A 26,607-nucleotide genomic window follows, 5' to 3' on the forward strand; every position below is an offset into this window, starting at 1 on the left:
TATTCTCACTAATTTCGAAAAAAAATGCATAGACTTGAATCAGAGATCAGAATGAAAAATCGTCGAATGAGAACAAAATAAAAAAAAACACAAAAAAAAAAAAACACAAAACCAAAACAGTGTGTGTAAGACTTAAATAAACCATAAAAAAATGTTTGTTTGCTATTTAACAATAAAAGACTCATCAAAAATGTTATATTCTAAGTTTTTCTCAGAATTTTTTTATCCTTTTTTTTTATTTCTTTTTAATATAAAAAAAAATATTCATATACATGTGCAAAAATGTATCTACCTACATTTCAAAATGCCCCGTGCAGGTCCGGGTGTTAAAAGAATAGGCCTGCAGCAGCGCTAAGCTTGTCGTAAAAGGCGACTAAATAGTGCTCAGAAACCTAACCGGGGGCTAGGCGCTCTGCCCACAGAGCAACTGGGATGTCTGCCCCAGGTGGTGGAATGGGGTACCCCTGGCGTGTTACATGCTGGGGTTGTCAGGCTATAATACGGAAAACCTGACCGCAAACCATAGTGGTGCACCGTGTTGGGAAAGACGCCACGTTCCTCGCACGTTAAAGAACCCTGCAGTGGTATTCGATAGGAGTAGAAACCTTTGCGCTGCGCCACTGGAGGCAAAATTGCCCGACCTTACCCATCCCCCTTTTTCCAGTGGTAATCAAAATTTGTCGACCCTATTATCCTTGTGACCCATCCTTTTTTTTCATTTCATGTTCATTTTATCATCAATTTCATGTTCATTGTCTGAATATAGCTGAAATATTGCTGCTCGGACGTTAAACCCCAACAAACAAAAACAAAAAACATTTCAAAATTTTCAGTCAATAAACAGCATGCAAACAAAACATTTTTTAAGGATGGCCTGGCATCATGCATTTTTGTCATTCCTTTCTGTGTTCGGTATAATAAAACAATTACGGCACTCTAATTCGGTGAAAATATCCAAAATTGTCAACCTCACTAAGAAAGTTAAAATGGTTTTAAAAAGTTTAATATAATTTTTATTTTTATTTTAATAAAACATATTCCTCATTTTCTTATATTATTAGAATTTAATTCATTTTCACTCAAAATTTATTTTGTAGGAAAATTTATAAACAGTAATTTTTCATATTTAATTCTCAGGTAAATTTTACCTGTAAAACTAATTAATTACTAATTATTGTAACAACATATTAGGCTATAACAACATCTATTGTTCTCTGCATGTTGGAATAGGTAGAATATGTAATTTCAAAATGTTGGAATAGCTAGAAGACACCGTTATTCCCCTCGGGCTAAAGCCCTCAAGGAAATAACCCTAGTTCAGGCTGACAGTTTTGGATATTCACCTCCTCAGAGGGCCGTAATTGTATGATAATATTTATGTATAACATTGAAGGTATTTAAAATGGACGGGTCAGTCATAATTTCTTACATTTAAATTTAAAACTCGTACATGTATTTTATACCATTATGTTTTTGTACTTCAGCCAACTAACACATTGTCGATTGTGGTAAGAAATCCTTTATTTAATAAGCCGCTGTATATTTAATTGTATATTCTAACTGGCAACACTGTTAGGTAAGTTAAATTTATGTATACATGTAGTTTTTGTTGTTTTTTATGTTGTCTTTGAACATTAAATATAATAAAATTTTTTTCAACATTTTGTTTAATGGATAATGTATTATGATTAGAATGACGTTCAGGCAATTGCAACATTCATTTGTTAAAAATTCGCCACATTCCGAGGAAAAAAGTTGATAATTGAACTTTAGTAATTAGTCTGTCAGAGACCAATAACAAGGAAGTGTATATAACACTAAGTCTCTAGGGATACAATAAGACGAATAAATGGAAATGCAAGCATTTAAATTTTATTTAGTGCAGTTCTGAATTTTTTTTCTTTATAACGATATAGGGTGGATGTTAACTTCATGTGTTACGAAAATCAATTTCTGTATTGCTTTACTTGAGTTTATATACTGTAAAAAAACCTTGTTTGTTAATTAAAGGGGGTGCTCACGCCTGCCTTAATTCGCCCCCTGTGGAAACAATATATATTATAGGTTGCTATGCCGTGTTTTATATCCTAATTTCACTTCTGACTATACCAAATAGGGAAAACTACAAATGTTAACAATATAGATTTACACATGGATACGTGTAAAAGTACAGTTTCTCTTAAAAACCAGGCAGGGTAATGCAATGAAAACAAATACACAAGATTTTGTATAATCCTTTTAAAGTTTGTTAGAAAATGCAATGTCATTTTACTATATATGACAGTTTTCACAATTACTGGTAACTTAATCCCCTTTATTACATAATAGTAGAATAGCTCAGGATTAAAGTCTTCAAATAACGACGTTTAATGCACCGAAATATGATACGGGTATATTTGGTGTCATTTTTTTTAAAGCAAAATCATTCTACTTTTAAATTGAAATTGTCGTACAAACACATTATGGTCACATTTTGTATAATTTTGCGTTCTGTGAGGTTTTCTGTTTTCCTCTACAAATATAGGCTGTTAAAAAGTCAGTTTTGATTATGAAAGCATGAAAAAATTTTAATGGTCTAAGTGCTTTTCAAAGTAAGCATTAAGAATTACACGAAGCTGTAATTCTGAATTAAATATTGTCATGCAGAACTTATTGACGCAGTTTTTGCAGACCGTATTTTTGTGCTAATTTTAAGCTACTTTTTCATCAATTGTATGAAACTCATACATTTTTATCAACCACTAATCAACAATTCGTGAATAAAACATCTAGGCATATAAAAAGAGAGGGTTAGATCAGTGGTTTAGCTAAAGATGAAATAATTAGTGTGCCAAAACATTTGAAAAGGAGTACACATGCTTAACATATGGGAATGTTGGTTTCTTATGTATAAAAAGGCACACTGGAAGATTGTGATTGCAATAATTGTATAGATCCAATACAACATTTCGGTCCTGTATTTTTTTATATCCACAAAACGAGGACTTTATAAATAGTTTGTCAAGCGTTATGCGGAGCTCCAATCAATTCGGAATGTTTGATACCAAAATTAATTCTGAATCTCAAGACACGGAAGTTAAAGTTCCTTTTTACTGTTTCCTTGCATTTAAAATTTACATATGAGCATTGGTTTCAAATTAAACCTATCTCCGAAAAAAGTTACTCGTGGCGTCCCTCCAGGGCAAGATATAATTTGTAAAACAAGGAGTCTTAGCAATTACAAAATTCTCTGTCGCTTATGCATGCAGTAACCGATCATGATATACCTCAGCGAACGAACGCATTACAAAGTAATCAAAACAATACTAATGATTGTCAGGCTGAAATCGTAATATTGTTGTTTCACTTGATGCTACATGTTTCAAACGGCATTTTGTTTTACCATTAGACTCAAAGGGAACATAAACTGAACATGGAGAACCAAACTATCTAGGAGTTAGATTGACAACATTTCAATATTAATGTTTATCATGTTAACTCTCACCCAAGTAAAATGTATTCATATCTATATTACTTATGTGTGGATGTTACAAACACCCAAGCCTCCCCGAAATCTCCTAATTTGTTTTAGTTCATTTGACACGGAAAACGTAAGTAACTGTCTTTGTAAGAATCATGCAAAATCTGAAAAATGCGATACACTACAAAAAGGCTACATATTTTTAATTTTGTAATTAAGTTGTATTGTGGGTCTATACTATGAAATGTGTACTTATTCATTCAAATCTGCCTGCTCTTAGGAGATAATCCAGTTTGAAAATCCAGTAGATTCTATTGTATTTGAGCGCCATTTATACAGTTATCTCCCTTAATTTTGAAAGGTACAATGCATTCTATATAATTTTTTATCTCCTAAGAGCATGGGTTATATGAAAAGCCACATGTTAATTTCTGTTTACTATGACATTTCAAACAAAATATCAAAACTAAAAATATGTAAGCTTTTTACCCATAAATCACATTTTGCATGATCCTTAGCTTGAGTGCTACTTAAAACAACCTGCAAACTATTCCAATATGCAATATGTCTGGTTGGTATACGAAGGGGTAGAACAAAAGTCAATGCTATCCCACCAAGAGGCCGGTGCAGTGAAATTGAAATATCCTTTCTTTCCCACCAAGATCCTTACAAAACCCGATATGATCAAATTGACAGCTATCCCAGTATCCAGTCACAAACTGAATACTTATAACAGGCCTTTATGAAGGATACGGGGTTTCCTGCCAGAATGTTTTTACTTGCTTTTAACAGTTAAACTCTCTTAAGAACCTATTCTTTCGACACCTGGTTTACTATTAGTAATAGCCATGTAAAAAAAAAGAAAAAAAATTGTTGCGGACACAAATAATCAAAATAGCCAGACAAGTGTCTTGGCGGTGCATTTTGTTTTTGCATTTTAGGACCTTTCAAAAACCTGGTACCACTATAAAATAAACTAAAAGTCTTTTTGTTTCTTTCTTTTGGCTTGCACTTGCACGTTTAAGACAAATCTCGGCGATATTAGGTGAAAATAAAAGACCAAATTAATGAGGATACAATAATTCACTGTTTCGTTATGTGCAATAAAATTGACTTTGGCCAATAACGAAGTGTTGTTTCTACTTTTTCCTTTGAATTTTATGTATTGCATTATTTTTCAAAATACATGCTTCCCGTATCTATACAAATTGATAGTTTTCGTTGTAACCAGGGTAACGAAAAATATAAACAGATACAGTGGCGTTCTTCTGAGTTTATAATATTTCATGTTTATCACAAATTTTGTCAAGAACTGATATCGTTATATAAAATTTAGGCGTTCTTAGCAGTCTTGGTTAATATTATATGATTATCTTTGCAAATATACGAAATATTCATTAAATGGACCAAATGGGAACTTGTATTTGAACTAATGGAGAAATGAAACTTTCAATGCTGTTATTTAAATAGAAAAGTCGATATTTTAGATTTTAGATATTAAAACTAATTTCAGAATGCGTTTTTTTTAGTATTTATTTTCTAATTTTACATTTTGATACCTCAAAGGACAAGCTCGGCCTTTCATTTCGGACTGGCTAAAATTTGATATGTGTACCAAAAACTGCTGCGGACGGCACAATTTTCTCTCTCTTTTTTTTTTAAATTTAGCGATTGATTCTTGTATGAGATAGAATTTGAGCTGATCTGATTAAACAGTTCGGAAATTTTCGTACCAGTAAAGGGAAGTAAGTCGTACAAAAATGATATATTTTTTCTTCAAAATCATGATTGACCTTTAGCCCCATTTTGCTAAAGACGTGACCACAATCGATGCGTACGACATCGGTATTTCGATAGAGCTTGAAATAAGCTTTCCACCGATATATAGTTTAGCCGTATTATTTTCGAGTGCATTTAAAAATTGATAGCCTGCTATCCTACTATAAATCCTTGTACGGCGTCAGGGTTCATATTTTGCGCAATGAAATTCTTGTGTTTTTTTTACCATGAACCCCGCCGGTCTGTCTGAGTTTTATAAATATTGTATAGATTATTTTGATCTATATGATGGATATACTAACCTGTATCTAGTATTTAAGCTCATTGAACGGGATTTACACGTTTGAAAGAAGAATTACTTTAACATATGTGGTATTCTCCTGGAGTAGGAACCATAGGGCTCCGCCACAGGAGGCTAAATTGCCCGACCATACCCACCTCTCCCCATTTCCAGTGGCAATCAAAATTTGTCGACCCCATTGTTCTTGTGTCCCATCCCTTTTTCATTTCATCATCATTTCATGTTCATTTTATCATCAATTTCATTTTCATCGTCTGAATATAGTTGAAGTATTGCTGCTCGAACGTTAAACCCCAACAATCAATCAATCATATTTATTATGTAATTAATTAATCAACTACACCAGTTACTTAGTTAAAGTTCTACATATAAGAGAAAAAAAGGTGCAAAAAGTCATGATCACCTTACTCTATAAGGCACCGGCCATTTTTATCCCGAGTCGGGGACCTGGGATTTGATGTCGGATATTTTTTCTTTTCGTGCAAGCAACAACAACCGAAATAAATATTATTTATTAGAAAATTTGCCTTGTTAGGTAATGGAGAAAATATAGAATCATTTTTTAAAATTTCTTTCAATAACTTTTTTATCGATATATTTTTACACAAAAAGATGTTTTTCCCTCAACACTGATCTCAACGCTCTCTAAATGACAAGTCTCTATGCTTTTGAATGGTAGACTAGGACCCATTCTCGTGAAATCAGTGTCACGTGAAGAGACTTACATACCCTATACCAAACACATTCTAATTTAAGTTATTCTGTATGCTTCAACGAAAAGAAGCATGGTGGAGTAATGATTTTTTTCAAGTGTGTTTATATCATTATTATCAACTACATTATATATATGTATAAACACTTGGTTGTATTCGTAGAGTGATGATGAAAAATCGATGTTATTGACAGAGCCAGACGACGGATGGGCATGGGTTATACTCGTTGCTTCATTTTGTGGAAACTGTGTGGCAGGGTTTTGTATGTATGCTGCAGGTCTATTCCATGTAGCATTACTTGAAAAATTCCAAGAAAGCGTCTCGTTGACCTCGTGGATTAGCTCTGTATTTCTCTGTTTGCTGTCTCTATCAGGTAAGTAAAAAGATTGATTTATCTTGACTTGTGTTGAATTAAATTGAAATATGGAAAGGACAAGATGACAAAGCTTTAAATATATATTTGCAGTTGCAAGTTGTATGATTCTCCTAAGAATAACATTGGGTTTATAAATGTTGAAATACAAATGAAACGAAACACTTTACGACATGCATTTCTATTTGTGATTTGTGACACATTAAGATTTCGTCAACGCGTCACCGAAATCCGTTATTACTTGTGACATCTTTTTCCTTTTTTAGTGTAAAATACATGTTTTTATATGAGTTAAGTCTCCAACAGCAAAATAATGATTGGTAATAGGAAAAAAATGTTTGTTCACCAAAGTACTAGCTTCATTAGATGTAAAGGGTGATGAAAATTACTCAGTGTTTTCTTTGATGCTACTATTCAAAACTATTTCATAATTAAACGCAGCAATCTGTATAGCGCGATTTCTTCCAAAATCAAAGGCTAGAAAATATATGTCAATATTTTATGTACAACATTTTCGTACAATCTCAATTGGAGATGAATTATATTATGAATGATGAAATATCATTACAGTGAGACCTATCTTACCCGATCCGTTAAAGATTTTGTTCTGTTTAATATTTTTTTCTCAAATCTCCCTGGACCCCCCACCCTTTTCAAAATTTCTGGATCCGCCTCTACAGGTACAATTTACCTAATTTTACAATTTACAAAATCCTTATTGTTTTGAGCAGGTTTCTCACGTTTTGTGAATAGTTGGTTTAGGAGGTTTCACTATAACTTAACGCTACACTCATTCTAAAACCATAAAGCCAGTGAACTACCTTTTACAATGTTATAGAGACTGATAATATTGAAAAATCATGTATTCAAAATCTTTTTTGAATAAATTATTTCACAACTCGTTGGCTTCAAAGTGAACTATACATTATGTGTACTTAGCCAACCGTCGCATTCAGGAGTGCACCTAACAGTGCGTAATTACCATACAGCATATTACATTAGTTTCTTCTAAAAGTTATAAACATAAGTAATCTCATTCACACATTTGTGTACATTAATGAGCATAAATATGTCAGCTTAAATTTCGTTCATTAGAAGTAACTACACAATTAAAGCTAAATTAGGTCGTCACACGTCGCCAGAGTTGATTAAGAAGGAAACCTAAATTTGTATGAAATATCCACCAATGCAGTGTCGTAGACAAAAGTCGAATGTAAAATATTTTGATTAACATATATGATGTTTTTTTTTCTGCCAGCACAAAACTACTTAGGCACTACCGAGCTGCCGTTATAAATGTTCTTGAAACCATTAGCATATGCCTGGACTCATGCTCATATCTGCGTCATACCTGAAACATTAATGGGGGACTATGGTATTTTTTGCTGGGATCATTTTATTTTACTATTTGAGCATCAAGTTATTTTTTTCTGTTGAAAAGTAAATTATTTGTGAAGGCACCGACCGTTTTTATACTAGGGGGGATTTTTGATGTTGCTGAATTTTTTTTTCAATAGCAAATGAATTATGATTTTTGTTCAAGCAGATTTTATTTTTTTGGCAGTCAACTTTACGATGAACAATTAATAGAAAATATTTTATAAATATCAAGGGAGGGCATGTGAAAGAAAAGATTAATTTCAATCAGATATTTTATTCTTGAAAAGGTCAAATAAAATTAATTAGTAGATTTCCAACCCTCCCGCCCCTAAAAAATGACAAAAATAACTTTGTTCACGTCAGTTTCTAGTATTTAGGCACTATCACACACACACACACACACACATATCCTTCATTTCTTGGAGACTAAAATGATGTTTCTTCTCTGAAACAGATGTGGCTATAGATTTAGTACACATCTATACATCAAATAGCTAAAATTAGGCTAGAAAATATCTCGTTACTGTAAGAAATAAAAAAAAAATAATGATAAAATCATCCCACTACCCTATATTTTTGTGAAAGTTAGATAAAAATCTACCATTTAAATTTACTTGGCCTAAACAAGACATGGCTTTGTCTGTAGTCAGAAATTGGGCGATGAGCTGCTTCAACTTAATTGCTTCTTCTTAAACATACCAGAGCCCATGCCACGTCAGTTATACATTGCCAATCTAGATTGATCATCTTGTATAAATAAGCATCATTTTAGATTTTGTTACTAATGTTAATAATGTTTTATCTGTTTTATTGACTTAAAGTCTGAGAACACATGCTCTGTTACTTGCACATTTTGCTGAATTTCAAATGTTGAGTAGCTTCTTTGAATTAAAGCTGTTGAGATTATGGGTTAGGCACATTGGACTACTATCAAGTCTTAAGTGACGTAAGGTTTCACCCTTAATGAACCTTTAAAGTTCCATTTTGGATGTGCACTTTTTCTATGAAGGTATAGAACACTTTCAGTTTCCTTTACGTAGGATTTTGTATCTAGTAGGTTGATCGCCTCAAACCTTTCACCCTTGTAAATTGTTGAATCTAAGAAATTTACAGAGGACTTGCAGAACGTATATTAAGTAAATTTGAGTAGTTAATGCTCTTTATTAGCAATGTTAAATAACATTTGAAGCTGATCAAAAGACCCATTAAAGACAATAAAGCCATCATCTCGGAACTTTCGGTGTATCAGTATATTGGGCTTGTTTTGGAACTACTTAACTGTCACGGTCATACATTTTAATCATCTTACATGTCAGACTTGAACCGTTAGATAAACAAGAGTATTGGAGATTAATTACTTCTGAAACCAAGCCTGACTAGAATATGTTTACAATGAAAACATGAAACATGTATTGCATATTTCCCACGGCTCTTGGGGTCATATAATTTATACACATGTTGGGTAGGTCAGTCTTGAAATATCTGTTGAATTAGATAGTTGTAGTTCTGAATATTCTTATAAATGAACTTTAGTATTAATAAAATGTAGACAAATTGTGTGGATTAAATTGACAAGCATGCCATAACAGCGCACGCAAAACCTGGTGGAGTAACTCGGCTTCGATCAACCTAACAATGTGAATGCCACCAAAGTACAATATCCGAAGTAATACGGACAGAATGGCGGATGTTTCCGTAGACATTGAAGGTGATTCAGCAACCGATTACAACAGACAATTTTCCGATATCCATACTGTGGTACAATCTTTGGGAAGTAAAATGGAAAATTCTGGAAGTTCTATGACATTTTGTCCGTCGTTCTTCAGTGGCCTCCCGACAGATGATTCCGCTTCATGGCTAGAACGTTTCAAAGCGTGGGTCTAGTGTAATGGTTGGAAAGACCCCTTAAAATTTTCAACGCGACTAAATGGAACCGCACTTGAATGGAGTAAATCTCTTACAGCTAGTCACAAATCGAACAGTGAAACTCTATATAAGGCATTCAAGGACCACTTTCAGAATTTACATCCTAAATGGCTCCTTGAGCAATAACTATACGACCGTCGAATGAAAGAAGGGGAAAAGCTTTAGAGCTACGCTGAAGATATAGAGCGTCGGTGCATAATGTTACAAAAGTCAGACAAGGACGAAGTGATGTACTTTATTCGTGGAATCAACCCCACATTGAGAATAATTGTCATTCAAAGAAATCCACAGACTTGGCAAGATGCCCTGCAATGAGCCAGACTTTCTAATGAATCCATAAACGTGTTGCCAAACCTACAGACAAATTCAAATGATAAGATCATGGACTACATGAAACAACAAAATGAACAAATCACCAAATTGAGCGAGAGAGTGCAACATCTTACATTGGCACAAACCCTGGAAACAGATACCGCGCCCGTGAATGCCGTAACTAAAGTGACCTGTCAGATCTGTGGAAAGCCTGGACATATCGCGAAGAAGTGTTTCCAATTCACCAGACCTAAACGAAACCAAGGACCTAGACAAGATAGCAGAAAATGTAATGGTTCTGGACAAGTTAGCCACATTGAGAGAAACTGTTGAAAAAACTAGTTAGGCCTGGCCGTGTGAGGGCAGCCGCTAGGCAAAGCGAATTGAACTGCCCTGAGACTTGTAGTGATAATACGCTTACTAATGGGATTAATTTGATAAACAATTATATTCAAATTAAGGTAGGCCAACTTCACAAGTTCGCCTTAATTGACTCAGGGTCTTATATAAATGTAATTAGCCAGCAAGTTGTCAAATCCCTAAACTGTCGACACTATAAATCAGACAAGCAAACTATTGTAGCGGTAAACGATGAGCATATGGCTATCAAAAGTACTGTATATATTCCTTTGACAATTGGTAGTCGTAAGATGTCAATTAAATTTTATGTAGTTGATGGTATAAAACCCGATATTATTTTAGGGTTAGAATTTTTGAAATCAAACAATAATATTATTGATTTTAATGATAATAAGATAAGAATTGACCCTAGTCAATTGACCTTAGAAAACACTGTAGTTGTACCGCCTAGAAGCGAAGAAGTTGTTGCTGCAAAAATTAGAGGAAGTCCTCTTCCAGATGAAGTAATTGGTTTGACCTCGGCATCGCCGAATGTTTTGTCTTCCGGTTTAATGACTGGAAAGTCAATTAGTAAAGTTGATAATGGCCAGATTTTATTTGGGCTTGGAAATTTTTCTGATAAACCAATTATTTTGTCTAAACAATGTAACTAAGGAAAGTTTGTTTGCGTGTCTAAACATGATAAAATTGTTAAAATTGATACAGGTGATGGTAGAATTTGTAATGTAAAAAACTGACATCAGAAAATCAAATAAATGCTTTGCAAAACTTGGTAGATAAATATAGTGATGTATTTGTAGGAAGTGATAACATGCTTAGTAAATGCTCTTTACTGAAACATACCATTGAGGCTCCATAGGGGACCATACCTATTCACCAACGAGCATACAAGTTAGGTCCACGTCAAAAAGATGTTTCGGAAAAAATGGTCAAACTTTAATAGATCAAGACACTATAGAAGAATCTATAAATCCATGGACCTCCCCTTGTCTGCTCGTCCCGAAAAGAAGAATAATAATGGGTATCGTTTTGTAGTTGACTATAGGGCTTTAAACAAGCATATTGCAAACTTGGATGCTTAACCACTACCCACAACCGATTAAGCTTTGGAAAGTTTTGGGTCTGCCTCCCCAAGATTTTTCTCATGCTTAGATCTTCAATCGGGGTTTTATCAACTGGAAATTGACCCAGAATCCCGTCCCCTTACTGCGTGGCGTTGTCATTTAGGGTTGTTCCATTTCAAGAGACTCCCTCAGAGGCTAAAAAATAGGCCTTTGACCTTCCAACGCGTAATGGAAGCAGTGCTACGTGGACTAAATTGGAAAACATCACTTGTGTACCTTGATGATGTTATAATATTCAGTCGTACATTTCGAGATTATTTGATGCATCTAGAACAAGTGTCTGAGCGTTTACGAGGTGTCGGACTGAAACTTCATCCTTCGAAATGTAACTTTGCGAAACGGGAAATACGCTATCTTGGATATTTGTCAATAGCAAAGGTATTTCTCCGAATCCAGAAACTGTCGGTGCAATAAAAAATTATCCGACTCCAATGTGTGTTAAGAAGTTAAGAGCATTCCTATGACTTTCGGGATATTACCGTCGTTTTATGAAGGATTACTCGAAAATAGCTTCGCCTTTGTACCAACTGACTAAAAAGGATGTTAAATTTGTGTGGGATGTACAATGTCAATCTGCTTTTGATGCGTTAACACAATTATTAATCAAACCTCCTATATTGGGATATCCGCAATATGACCGGCCGTTCCGATTGTACACGGATGCAAGTTCTTTTGCCCTAGGGGCAGTACTATGTCAAGTTCAAAACGGCATAGAGCGTGTTATAAATTACTCTGGAAAAGCATTGTCGCCTTCAGAGAAAAGAGTGTCTTGCGCTTGTATACGCTGTCAAACATTTCGATTTTTATCTTCGCCATAACAAATTCGAAGCATTTGTGGATCATTCGTCATGAAAATGGTTATTGACAATGAATGAACCAGTCGGAAAATTCGCACGCTGGGTAAGCGCTCCTACAATCATATGTTTATGAAATTATGTTCCGCCCAGGAAAAATACACACAAACGCTGATGGGATTTCGAGGCGTGACTTTGATTGTCAAAACGATCAATCAGAAAATTGGGATGAGTTACCGTCATTCGAGTGTATTTCTGAAACAGTGACAAACAAGATTGGGCGTGTCAAATCAGAAACTGAAGTATAGGAGATTACCGCCACCTGTAGCGCTGCGCGATTCGGTGAATGAAGAAACATTTAACCTGTCCAGCGATAATATACGTGAGCTTCAAAGAAAAGACATGTGGTATAAAGATTTAATTGACTATCTTGAAACCGGAGCACTTCCAGGTGACCCAAAGAAATAAAGAAATATATTGATTACTAACACTTCTTATGTGATAGATAACGGAGTGTTATTTCACGTTTATACTGAAGACAAAAGAAAAATGAAAAACATTGAAACAAAGTTACAAGTCTGTATTCCAAAAAAGTTAATAAAACTTGTGCTTGAAGAGACACATGACTCTTTACTAAATGGCAATCATAGTGGAATCCACAGAACTTTGTTTAAGACAAGATTGCGATATCATTGGCCTATATTAAATGCTGACGTAATAGACTGGGTTAAATCCTGTGTAATGTAGTCAACGTAAAAGACCTCCAACCTTAACAAAAGCAAAATTAATGGCTATGCCTGTTCCATCGCAAACATTTGAGGCTGTTAGTTCCGATATTTTAAGACCACTGCGAACTACCGCAATCAATAGTAACAAATATGTCCTCATCTTCATATGTTACATGACTAAATACGTTGAACTTATATCTGTGAAGGACATTCGAGCTACTACTGTTGCAGATGCTTTAATTAAAAATGTGATCTGCAGACACGGATATGCAAGACATTACATTCTGACCGAGGATCTAATTATCTTTCGAACATTGTCGCTTGTTGGACGTAAAGAAAACGCAAACAACAAGTTTTCACCCATGGCGCAACGGACAAAGTAAGCGCATGATGTCGACTATAATGAACTCATTAGCAAAACGAATCGATGACGATGACGACAACTGGGACCAATTTATTCCCTATATTCAGTTTTCATACATCAATACTCCATGCCTGGATAGTCTGAATATACACCGTTCTTCCTCAAGCATGGACGTCACCCGAAATCAATATTAGATATTGATATTGACAATTTCGACTTGCCTGTTAATAGTTGTGATTACACCATTGGTTGAGAATATAGAAAAATCACGAGAGTGTGCCGTGGAGTTCTTGAAAGAAAGAAGACAGCGAATGGTGAAGAAAGCAAATATCAAAGCTCACGAACCTAGATTTATCGTTGGTGACATTGTCTACGTGTACAAGCCTGTGGTCACTCCAGGAAAACATCGAAAATTCCTGAGATCGTGGATTGGACCGTTTTACGTCACACAGAAATTGTCTGACATTCATGTGAGAATTCGCCGAAAATCAGATGGGAAGTTAATCAAGAATCGAGTTAATGTGAATCGTTTCAAACATGGCTATCTGTGGCAGGATAGGCCAGAGGACCCTGAACCTCCCCAAAATGTCGACGCCACTGAGCCTGTCATCCTTGCTGATGTCGAAATCCCCCCAAATGTAATTGCCCCAGATTCAATTGATGAAATTCCCCAGAGTCAGGGTGTGGATAATGTATCACAAGGTATCAATCAGGATGATGATTCTGAACAGGTTATTCAGAATGGTGATTCTGAACAGTTGTATGAGGTAGAGAAAATACTGAGAAAGAAGTTTGTAGATAGTAAATGGTTTTATCGCGTTAAATAGATTTTGATTCAACAAATAACTCATGGGTAGAGTACAAAGATCTGAATGCCAATTGTCAGAAGTATGTAAATGACATGCATCATAAATTTTTTACAGATCGTAGAAGTAAAAAAGAAAAGTTAATTGCATTGTAAACAACTTAAAGTGTTACTGCTGTGATATCATCGATGATAAGGTCCTGTAGATTTTGTTGATTTTTTGATAGAGTACGTGATAAAGTTAATGAAAACTTACCGTACAACTTGTTTTTTTGTAGGATAGGTTAATTAGTACCTTAGTAGCTATAGATTTTTTTAATGCTTGATTTTGATTGCCTATTGAATGATACACTTACATTTTTTTCTTTATTATATTGATAGAAAAAAAAAATGAATTTAATTTCAATTTTTCATTTAGCTATTTTTTTTCTCACTATCACAAGGAGCTGATCACTCCTTAACAGTGACAGCTTGAGTTTAAATCAAAACAATAACAGTAAAGAATTTGTACAGATCTTGTCTTTAAATGTTTGTGGGATTAAAACAAGAAATTGTTACCCAGAGTTTAAACAGTTATTGTGTGATCATGACATTGTTTGTTTAACAGAAACAAAATTGAGTGACTTTGATTTAATACATTTAGAAAACTTTATATTTAGATACAAATATAGATAGAATTTTAGAAATAGATCAAGAGGTGTAGCCCTTGGTTATAAGGAGTATTTAAATGAGTATATTACAGTTATTGATACTGACTGTCCATTCGTTCTTTGGTTTAAAGTTGACAAAAAAATCTTGAAAACAGAACAAAATTTTATATTTGGTATTATCTATATACATCCTGAGGGTAGTAAATACGCACCAGACGATGCGTTTTCGGAAATTGAATTGGATTTTCAAAAGTTAAATCTGAACTCCGATTATATTTGTCTATTAGGAGTTTTGGATGCAAGCACGGGAAATTTACCCGATTTTATCGAACAAGATACTTGTGATTATTTTATTTAAAAATAATGTTATAGATATTGAAGAATTTTCAGATATAGAATTGTTAGAAGAACTTGGTATTTCTAAAAGAAGAAAAAGAATGGATACAGTTATAAATAGTTATGGTAGAAAACTTACTGATTTTTGCAAAAATAATAATGTCTATATTTTTAATGGTAGAATTTGTTTAGATAAAATGGGTAAACCAACAAGTAAAAATTTGAGTGTTATAAATTATGTAATTAGTACAGCACCAGTTTTGCGTTTAGTATAAAAGTTTGATATTTTAGACTTTAGCCAACTTTTTTTCAGATGTACATTTGCCTTTGTCTATCAAATAGAGTTCTTTCAATAATGTTGAAAATTTTCAGAGAAAAACAGTATCAAAAATCAAGCAATGGGAACCAGAAAAGAGACAAAATTTCGTGGAAAATTTAGATAAACGTCGAATCGAATTATTGAAAATTTGTTAAATGTCAATAGAGTAGATACAGGTAAAAATGAAGTTAACTCTTTTATTCAAGAGACTATTTCTATTTTATCAACATCAGCTGAACAAACTTTAGGTACAACAGTGGGTGCTAAGTATGCTGATCGTAAATATACTGGTCAAACAAATAAATTATGATTTAATGAACCTTGCAAAAAGTGAAAAAGGACTTTCGCAAACAAAAGATTGTGTAAAAAGCATGGTTCAAATATTTTTAAGAATAGACTCAAATTAGCTGAAGAGCACTACAAGAACACAATGGATGAAAACATCATATAATTCAATAGAGATATGAGCAAGAAAATGAAAAATATGAGATTCCAAAAACCCAAGGAATTTTGGAAGCTTTTTCGAAATAATTCCAAAGAAAATACAGATATTTCTTTAAATGTTTTATTTGATTTTTTCAAAGACCTTAATACTAACAAATTTGATGAGAGTGATAATTTTGATACACAAAATAATGTTGAAAATGACCAGAATCAAATTTAAATAGTGTTATAACAAAAGAAGAAATTAGCAAAGCCATACGAGCTGCAAAGAATAACAAGGCCTCTGGCGATGACAAGGTAGTAAACGAATATATATCAGCTTCTTTTTGTTTGATGTGTGATATTTATGTACTGTTACTTAATTTAGTTTTTGATACTGGCGTTACACCGGACGAGTGGTTAAAGGGTAATCAAGGGAACCAAGGTTATAGCGGTAATCAAAAGAATGTAATCCAGGGACAAAGACCAGACATGGAAAACAGACATACACAACAAAGAACATAAAGTAACTAAAATCATACATACAAAGTAACAAAAGTAAATGAGCATAAGGGTATTATTATACCAATCTATAAGAAGAAGGGAGATAAATTAGAGCCAAAACATTATAGACCCGTAACTCTGTTATCGTGTTTGGGAAAAGGTTTACTTCGGTATTGAATGCTAGATTAAATGATTATATTGATGAAAACTCTATTTTAAATGAAAATCAGACTGGATTTAGAAGTGGAAACTCCACAAATGACCATATTTTTTCACTGTATGCTTTATTTGAATTATTAAAGGTAAAAAAAGAAGAAACTCCACTGCGTTTTTATCGATTTTGAAAAGGCCTTTGATTTTGTGCACAGAAATTCTTTATTTTGCAAACTGTTTGTTAATAATATAAAAGGAAAATTTTTACGCTTTATTCAGAAGATGTATGATGAAGTTAAATCATGTATCAGACATAATAATGAAACTTATTTTCTTACCACAGAAAAAATATTTTTTTAAAAATTTTTCTTCAAAGCGACATCCCCCCTCCCCCTTCCCCAATATAAAAAATGTCGGTGCCTAAGCTTCAAGTATTCATAAAATGCTTGGTATTTTTAATAGAACATTTTTTAAACTGTGAACATTAAGTTATTTTCGAAATTTGGAAATCAGATTATTTATTCCGACGCAGTTGGTATTGAGTTTACTTTGACACCACGTGATACCATATCTATGATGTTTAACCATGGCAACGAAACCGATTGACCTGACATCCTCGCATTTCATTGGACAAAAGTGATAGCAAGCCTAAAAACCCAAGGCTTCACTAGAGCATTGGTGTCCGGAATGCTTTCAATCACGTTGATACATTGAATCTTTGATATATTTTATAATTGGAAATAGCTTACTTGTTGAACCAATTAAATAAATGAATTACAAATCGTAGCACAGTTTTCATACAAAATAAACTTAGAATGAACAAATTTAAGCGAGAAAATGCGTCGGCTATCTTTTCTTTAAAGATTGTACTTATTATAATTGTGGTTCATATATTTAATTTTGATTTTTCAGGTCCCTTAGCGAGTCTTTTGATAGAGCGATGGAACTGTCGGTTAACAATGCTTCTTGGGTCGGCCCTGATGTCTGCAGGATTAATAGTTACAGCTTTCTCAACAAACATATTCATGGCGCTTATATTCCTAGGAGTCATTTCCGGTAAATTTGTTTACAATATCACTATTCTACATTATTGTGTTTACATTGAAAACACAATGGGTGGAGTCGATGAAATCTAGTTATACATGATCAAATGAAGATTAAAATCTATATATATTGATATGCTTGAGAATCTATATTCCCAGAGAAAAAGTCTGTTTTCAATCATCTCTATAAATTCAATAATGCGCCGTAAAATTTTTTTGAAAAGATATTTTGTGATGTCCTTAAAAAGCCGGTCAGGCCAAGTTGTGTCGAAATTACGACACAATGTCGACATATGTATCGTAATTTCGACACACTATCGACATATTTATCGTTATTTCGACATAACTATATCGTATAATGTTTCTAGTGGCCCTAACCGGGTTTCATACATGTTTACCTTAGCTTCACGCCAATCGCTTCACGTCGTCGTCTCCTTGTTCTCAATGTCGTTGTTTATATGTACATGTTTTTTTTTTGTTTTGAAAAAAAAAACCAAACAAACAAACAAACAAAAACAAAAAAGAACACAAAAAAAAAAAATAAATGGGGATTATATGAACAACTCAGAAGATGTCACTAGAAAAGCAGATGCACTCTAAATATGGCGTTTAGAATCTAAACACATTTTCGTCCCTCGTTTGGTGACACCAAAAAAGATAAACATGTTTAGACATGCTTTTTCACGCTTAGATGAGCTCGTGTTTAGACTTTTAGTGCTTAGATATATTTGTGCAGATAAACATTTTTAGGCAATGTATATACAATGCATAATTATGAGGTAAAAGACCCTGTAGGACTTCTTTTTTTTATGAATGCTACATACCATTGCCCATTCAAGATCAAGGGAAAGGTATATTCTTGTTTCGATCCTAGACTGAGTATTGTTAAGAATTAGATCAACAAATTAATTGTTCAAATAATGTTTTATTTAAGAAATACAAACGTGAACTCTTTCAATAGCAAACTATTGTGAAATTACATAAATGTCAGACAATAATACGGTTTTCACTTTGAACTTCAATGCTTAGTTTAAAAAAAAAACAGCTCTACAAGAAATAAATCACAATTTCTTTCACATGTTAAAACATTCAAATGACTTTTCAGTCTTTAAGTTACATTTAAAAATACAAAATATAGGAGTTTATAAAAAAGACAACATTTCCTTTTCCTAACTCAGATAACAAATGAATGTATCTATATATATACATGTATGTTTCTACAAAAGTTTAAAACAAATAGGCAAATAATAAACACTACATGTACATGTACAGAGCAACCTGAAGTACCCAAAACAATAAAAACTGTCTAAATCAGACACTTCTTGATGTCCCTATTTGGAACAAATATACTCCCAAAACTGGTTTGGTTTTTTTTCAAGATTCGAACAAACATGTACATAGCAATAATTCTAACATAATGTATTTAATTACCTTTTCTAATTATTTCACAGAAACAATTATAAATCAAACAACAAAAATAGTTTCTATTTGGAAAATATTATAATAAAAATTATGGGACAATTTAACTAAAATCATTCAAATGTTTAAAAATCAAAGTTCACAAATTTACATCTAATACTACAAATGAGGAAAAGTTAGTACTGCAATACATTACAGCTTCAACACTCTGCATTCATGATACTGGTAAGTAAGTCATCACTTTTTTGCACTTAAAGCCCAAAGACTTCAAAGCAAAAAACAATTTATCAAAACATAGAGTGCACGCCATTTATTGTATAATTAAAGGGAGACAACTGCGCTTTCCCCATATTCGGTCGACCGTTGTTATCGGACCCTCAATCGCTATGGGAGGATTACTTAGGTTAACAATTATTTAGGATGAATGGGATTTTCATTACCGTAAACATAATGTGCCATATCTATGAATCCTTTCTTTTTTTAAGATTCAAAGAACATGGGTGATATAATTTAAACATAGACCTGTAATTAAAGCAGTTATGATTTGAGGTATACAAGGAGTTAAAGATATAATATCTTGATGTACATACAAAATCATATACATATGGAAAAACATGTCGGAAAGTTATTGGGAATTTCTTGTCATAAAGATCCCACTTTATATTACTAATCTTTACTATAGTATTCTACTTGTATGTACAAATTATCATAAGCATTTAAAAGCTAAACGCCTTTACGAATGAAACGCGTAAAACTTGTATGACGCTTAGGATTTAAACACAATTCTAAACATGTAATAAATGTGTTTAATTCCTAAGCGGCATTTTTTCAGTGTGGTATTAAGCCTACCGGTGCATCTGGTCCATATACTTCCAGTTTTAGTTGAGTCTATTTTGCACTTAAATAGCAGTAATTATAAAAATCATACAGGAGGTGATTCATTCATGCCAAAAACACCAAATTCTCTTTTATTTCTGAATCTTATTCGGTAATGGTTACAGACCAAAAAATCGGTCTTAATTAGTCATTTGGTTCTTGAACTTTTGAGATAAAAATTACATATTAGATTGTATATAAAATTAGGACTTTGCAAGAGTTACTGTTCTTGATTCTGTTTGATTTGGTTGATTTTAGTGGGTCATTTTATGGTTCTTTCAAAAGTAGAGATCTAAATACAGAAAGAACTACTGCTATTGAAAAGTATAACATATGTAGACCAAAAAGGCATCATTTGTTCGTTGTGTTTTTTTCTACACCATAATCACCTCTACAATATGTAACTTCGTCTAAATTTTCTAAGGACTGGTACTTAATAAATCTGTATTCTGTTTGTTTATTTGTGTTTTTGATGGTGTTTTGTCTGTTTAATGGGTGTAGTCACGAAAATCCCGTCCTTTGTTCTAAACATAGTCTCCTTGCTTTTATTTTATCTGTTTACTCAATTCCGAATTATTCCACTGGTCTTATAAATTCTATTTACAACATTTTAACCTGAAATCCTTGATCCAATCCTGTCTTTTGATAAGTTAAAAAGTAAAAATAAACACAAAATGATTTCGTTCTAGGTATTGGACTCGGACTCATTTTCAACGCTGGATACATAGCTCTTGCATTCAATTTTGAGAGGAAGCGTAATTTAGCAACGGGTATTTCCGTATCCGGTTGTGGAATTGGACCATTCATCTTTGCACCTATCTATCAACATGTCCATCAAGAATACGGCTATAATGGATTTTTTCTTTTGTTTGCTGGACTAACACTTCAAGTATTGGTCGCCGGCGCATTGATGCGCCCGTCAAGATTAGAGATGTCTGCTAAAGTAGCACAGCGAAAGCATTTAAACCATTGCGATAGACGGAAATTTTGTGAAATTGATATACTTAAGAACATATCACTTTTCCTTGTTGGAATAGGCAGCTTGTTGTTCAATATTGGAATATTCATCGTATACCTACATTTTCCAGAATATGCGTTAAGTCACGCAGCAACGGAAGCGGAAGTCTCATGGTGCTTTTCTATATCTGGTATCTGCAGTAGTATAGGAAGGATATTATTAGGCTTAGCAACAAACAGTGATACAGTCGATGAAAACCTTGTATTTTTCGGTTCTTACGTGTTACTTGGTATATGTACTGTTGGTTTTCCGCTTTTTATTTCCATGTCATCTTTACGAAATGTATACATGGCCATTTTAGGAATTTATAACGGAGCCTGCTATGTCGTAGTCAACAGTATTGTCTTAAATCTCGTTGGTCCGAAGCAAGTAGCCCAAGGAACGGGATATATCATGGCCTTTATTGGATTAGGGACACTTATTGGACCACCACTAGGAGGTACAAAATAAGTTGTGCTTTTGGAACGAGATATGGTGTTGCAACACACGCATTATGTCTATTGTCTAATTGCCCTGTACAGTTAAATACCTCCATTATATAAAAAAAAACTAAAATACAATACATGTATACTGAATATGTTCTTTATGTATAACTGTAAACATTATGAACATATTACTCGTTCATTCTTTTTAAGCGTATTACTTTAAGAAAACAAAATGGAGTTTGTAAATTTAAAAGCTCAATCTAACAAAAATTAAATCTCCAGTTACGCTATCGCCTGAATATAGCTGAAATACTGCTGCTTGGGCGTTGAACCCCAATAATCAATTAATCAATCAATCAATTACCCTACTCTCCTTGACACATGGCAGATCGTGTATACAAGTAACACTCCAGCTAAGAATCATGTAAAATGTGATTCATGGGTAAAAAGCCTACATATTTTTATTTCTAATATTTTGTTTGAATTTGCATAGTAAACTGACAGAAATTAACATTTAGTTTTTCATATAACCCGTATTCTTAGGAGATAAAAATATACAGAATGCACTGTAGATTTCAAAATTAAGGGAGATAACTCTGTAAATGACACTCAATTACAATAGACTCTATTGGATTTTCAGTGTTGATTTTCTCCTATTAACAAGCAGATTTGAATGAATAATTAGTCATTTCATTGCAAAATGTAAACATCCATACAAAAATAAAGACATGCAGCCTTTTATGGGGTGTATCACATTTTATAGATTTTGCACGATTCTTTCAAAGACAGCTAATGAGATTGTTTAAAAGCTATGATCGATTCTAATTTATCGTTGATTGGGAAAGGGGGTGAAGTGCACTATAGAATTGTTTTACATAAAGTCTTGAATTAAAGTAAGTTCTGTGGAAAGTCTGTTAAGAAACAATGATATTTACGAGACCAGAGACAACAATAATGTTTGTTTAATACTATTGCAGTCAAGCTATCCTCCCGAAAGTGTCTATATAAAATAATTAAAAAAATAAGATGATTTTAAGTGCCCCCTACCCTATTCCTCATCAAATGTAGCCTAAAACAGATATGCATTTTTCTTGGCCTCAAAAGGTTTCTGAAAGTAACATTTTAACTACAAGAACTATCGCAAGTTGAACACCGTTTGATACAATCAATGCTTATCCAAAAATATAGTTTTCATGCAACAGATTGATTCTGAAACTCTTTATTTTGTAAATTGTTGATTCTTATTTTATAGATACTTTTTTTCAGGCGCCATTGTCGATAGTGGAGGAACTTACGACACATCATTTATAGTTGCAGGTAATTTTGTTCACTCGCTCTTTTAATAATACAAAAATACCGCGAATTTCGATAGGCTGTTCAGGTGTTTCAAGGAAGAAAGCTCTCATCAGAGGCATTGGAATCCAAGGTATAGGAAGATCTAATTCAAACAGATAATTGTATACTGTGTATTACAAGAAGCACACAAAACCAAAAACTATTGAAACAGGAAGTCAAATCAATCATAGAGAAGTTCTACTATGTGCAATACAAGGAATGAATCTCAGTGTTTTAGGTGCTTGAAAGTTGTAATACTGCAAGAAAGTAGTATTTAAATTAATAATTTCTTCTAAGACTGTTTTCCATGCTTATCTACAGTTTTGAAAGACTGTTGATGTATGTTTAAGCAATTGGACCTACTCAGCCTTTTTTTTTACACAGGATCTTTTAGTGTAGCAGAAATGGCAGAGTAGTTCCGATTGACAGTTTAAGCTATAGTCTCAATACGATATCTATATCTATCTATCTACTGACTTCAGACATCGAAAACTCTTTGGATTTTAAAAACTTTAAACCGTTATAAGGTCCTTATTTTTTGAATGAGTCTTTATTAGTACTTTCTATATAATAAGACGTATTAACGTTTGATTTTTTTTCTGTTCTAAAGGGATTTTTTTAATTCTTGGCGGATGTTTAGAGCTCTCCAATGTGATCTTTAGGAAAGATACTTACCAAAAGCCAACTGTTGGAGATGTCGAAATCGATGCAGCGCCTGGCGGTTCTAAATTATCATGTAATGGTGTTACGTCACATGAAATGGAAGAAAGAGTTTCTCTTTGTGATTCCTGAGGATGAATATCTTCGACAAGTTAATCGACTTGTTCCATCAACTCAAATTGGGAAGGTCAATGAATTTCCCGGAATTCAGAAAGGTTGTTACACACCTGTCTAAATTCGGCCGATTCCGAATCTCTATAAAACGAGAATAGTGAAAGAGTAATAAAGGGAACCAAGATTATAGCGGTAATGTAATTCAGGGACAAAGACCAGACATGGGAAACAGACATACACAACAAAGAACTTAAAGTAACTAAAATCATACATACAAAGTAACAAAAGTAAATGAGCAACTCGGACTCCACTAAAAACTGGGAGCATGGACCAGGTGCACCGGTAGGGTAAGCGTCCTCTGCTTTTCTAGGAACACCCGCCGAGTTGCTCATAAAAATTCAAGTCCGGGGTAGACAAACGAGGAAAGGAAAACTACGACCCGTTGAATAAATCAGTTTTCATGGTGCAGATGGATACACCATAACGATCCACGAGTTCATGATGACGACCATAAAACTTCTGTAGTGATGACTTCAATCTTGTAGTAACATAACCCTGTTCCAGAAGCCTATTTGTTAGAATTCTAGCGCGAATTCACCCGAAATTTGTCGATCGAGTCATTACGAGAATCGGTGTGGTTTCCTCCGAGAGTAGAGTCATTACAAAAATAATAGATTCACTGAGAGTTGCCATTCAATGGAGTCATTACGAGAATAGTGGATTCACCCTAGAGTTGCAAATTGAGTCAGTAAGTACTTTTTGTAGAAACCTGGTTCCGAACTATTGTATCGATGTTACATTTCGCTGATGTACGAGAAGACAATATTCGACATATACTCACTCAAGGGCATTAAATCACAAGATATTTGAAGTACCAGTCCATATAAAATCCAGACACTGCCCATATTAAAGTGATTCATGGGGAATAAAACCCACCGAACATACGATGTTTTTTCAATCTACATATGCTATATTTTAGGAAACAGACTGTAGTCTATTCTATATTCAAATCTGTACTTTTGAGAAAATTATGCATTTATCTCCCACTAAAATAAACAAAATTCGAGCTAAATGAAGAATAATAACTATTGCAAATTGCATAGTGCTAATTTCATGTACAATCTATTAGAATTTTATCACACAAGCACCCAAATGAAAAGCTATGACTGGTTATGTGGTCTGCAACTGATACTAAATTAAATATGGAATAAAAGTGAATAAGATGGGTTTTTGACATGCATGAATCAACTCCTGTTTGATTTTTACCAAGGCGGCTTCTTATAACTAGAAAAGAAAATATAGATTTTAACACTATTGATATTATTTAAGTAGCTGTATTTGTAAGAATCATGCAAAATCTGAAAAATGTGACACACCCTAAAAAAGGCTACATATTTTTATTTTTGTAATTAAGTTGTTTTATGGGTCTATACTATGAAATGTGTAATTATTCATTCAAATCTGCCTGCTCTTAGGAGATAACCAACATTGAAAATCCAGTAGATTCTATTGTATTTGAGTATCATTTGCAGGGTTATCTCCCTTAATTTTGAAATCTACAGCGCATTCTATACAATTTTTATCTCCTAAGAGCACGGGTTATATGAAAAACCACATATTAATTTCTGTTTACTATGACATTTCAAACAAAATATCAAAAATAAAAATATGTAGGCTTTTTACCCATGAATCACATTTTGCATGATCCTTAGCTGGAGTGCTTCTTAACTCTTACGAAAAAAGTTTAAACTAATATTTAAAATCATTTTAATTTAATCAGTTCATTTAAAATTTAAACACTGCCAATGGTAGAGGTGATTTATTTTGTAGAAAAAAAACACGATCGAGCAAACAATGCTTTTTGGTCTACGTATGTTATATTTTAATGAATAATTTTTCTTTCTGTATTTCTGTAACCAATCACACCAATTCAAAAATAAAAATACTTGCATGCAAATTTCCAATTTTGTTTCAATATAAATAGGCAACAACTATTTATGAATAACTATGACTGGTAATGTAGTCTGTAACTGTTTCTGAATTAAAAAAAAACTGAGTTTGATTGGGTTAGATATGCATGATTCACCTCCTGTCTGATTTTTATTGAGACTGCTACTTACAAGAAGGATTTTCACAGGAAGGATATCTTCGTACAAGGAGAGAGAGAAAAAAAATCAATGAATTGATAATGTACAACTACCCGCTGTGCGATCAAGTGACAAGGTTCCAAAGCGATAATTTGATGAAACAAGGTTTTAAAAATTTGAACAATTGTGAAAAATTTATAACACGTATGTCCAATCGACGAAGTATAGCGAGCGAAGATTGTGCAACACTTCATATGTTTATCGAGATGCTTTTAGAGGCATCGAGGCTAATGCAGAGGACAATATATCATGTTTATTATAATGATTGCGATTGTCAAAAATCTATTGCATTGACTGTTCCTTGCATGGAAATGTGTTGTTCTGATTTGGTTTTACTATTTACAATGTACATATAGGGAAAGTCTCAAGATGTGTTTTTTAATATGTGATATTATTTGTGTTTCTTCTTCTTACAAGCTGTTTCAAATATGAGGTATACGAATCGCTCGAATTATTAACCCAGTTTGAACAAATTATCTTGTTTTGTTATTTAAAAATATAATGTTCTGAACTTTATAAACTGTTGAATAAATCTCAATTTTTTGCAGAGTTGAATAAAAGATTTTGTAGTTAATTTCCCACACCCGTCTGACAACGCCATGAGTACATTACACCAAATACCCGTGCATACGCATTGAATTGACGCCCAAATTTTTAATGTAAAATGGCATTAATTAAACCAACTATTTAATTTGGTTTCTGACCACACTTACTGGCATGGTGTATGGTTGCTATTGCTTACATGGAATTGTTTCTTTTATATAGA

The 26,607-nt window shown here is 33.3% G+C and overlaps 1 protein-coding gene across 4 annotated transcripts; it reads left to right on the forward strand.

Annotated features, from left to right (window-relative positions):
• The first annotated feature begins 983 nt into the window (after window positions 1-983).
• LOC148607403 (monocarboxylate transporter 13-like) lies at window positions 984-26,388 on the forward strand. Of its 4 annotated transcripts, none has more exons than XM_088544540.1 (6): window positions 984-1,576; window positions 6,416-6,626; window positions 17,717-17,860; window positions 20,832-21,599; window positions 22,852-22,902; window positions 23,531-26,388. In XM_088544540.1, exons 2-6 carry the CDS (start codon window positions 6,434-6,436, stop codon window positions 23,710-23,712), a joined length of 1,338 nt encoding a protein of 445 aa, XP_088400666.1. In that variant the 5' UTR covers window positions 984-1,576; window positions 6,416-6,433; the 3' UTR covers window positions 23,713-26,388. The 4 variants fall into 4 exon arrangements, with proteins under 4 accessions (XP_088400666.1, XP_088400665.1, XP_088400664.1 ...); XM_088544539.1 differs by having other exon boundaries at window positions 984-1,508; XM_088544538.1 differs by lacking the exon at window positions 984-1,576 and having other exon boundaries at window positions 5,982-6,626.
• Window positions 26,389-26,607: the final 219 nt, after the last annotated feature.

Source organism: Perna viridis, chromosome 9 (genome assembly GCF_037379345.1).
Source record: "Perna viridis isolate PV_CMFRI_1.1 ecotype Kerala chromosome 9, ASM3737934v1, whole genome shotgun sequence".
Lineage (NCBI taxonomy): Eukaryota > Metazoa > Mollusca > Bivalvia > Mytilida > Mytilidae > Perna > Perna viridis.

Excerpts from the sequence above, each read along its gene's own strand:
- LOC148607403 (XM_088544537.1), top strand. The coding sequence starts at position 13,926 with ATGGTGAAGAAAGCAAATATCAAAGCTCACGAACCTAGATTTATCGTT. Across the intron at positions 14,317-17,716 it reads TGTGGATAATGTATCACAAG|GTCCCTTAGCGAGTCTTTTG; the intron begins GTATCAATCAGG and ends TTGATTTTTCAG. Across the intron at positions 22,903-23,530 it reads CACATCATTTATAGTTGCAG|GGATTTTTTTAATTCTTGGC; the intron begins GTAATTTTGTTC and ends TCTGTTCTAAAG.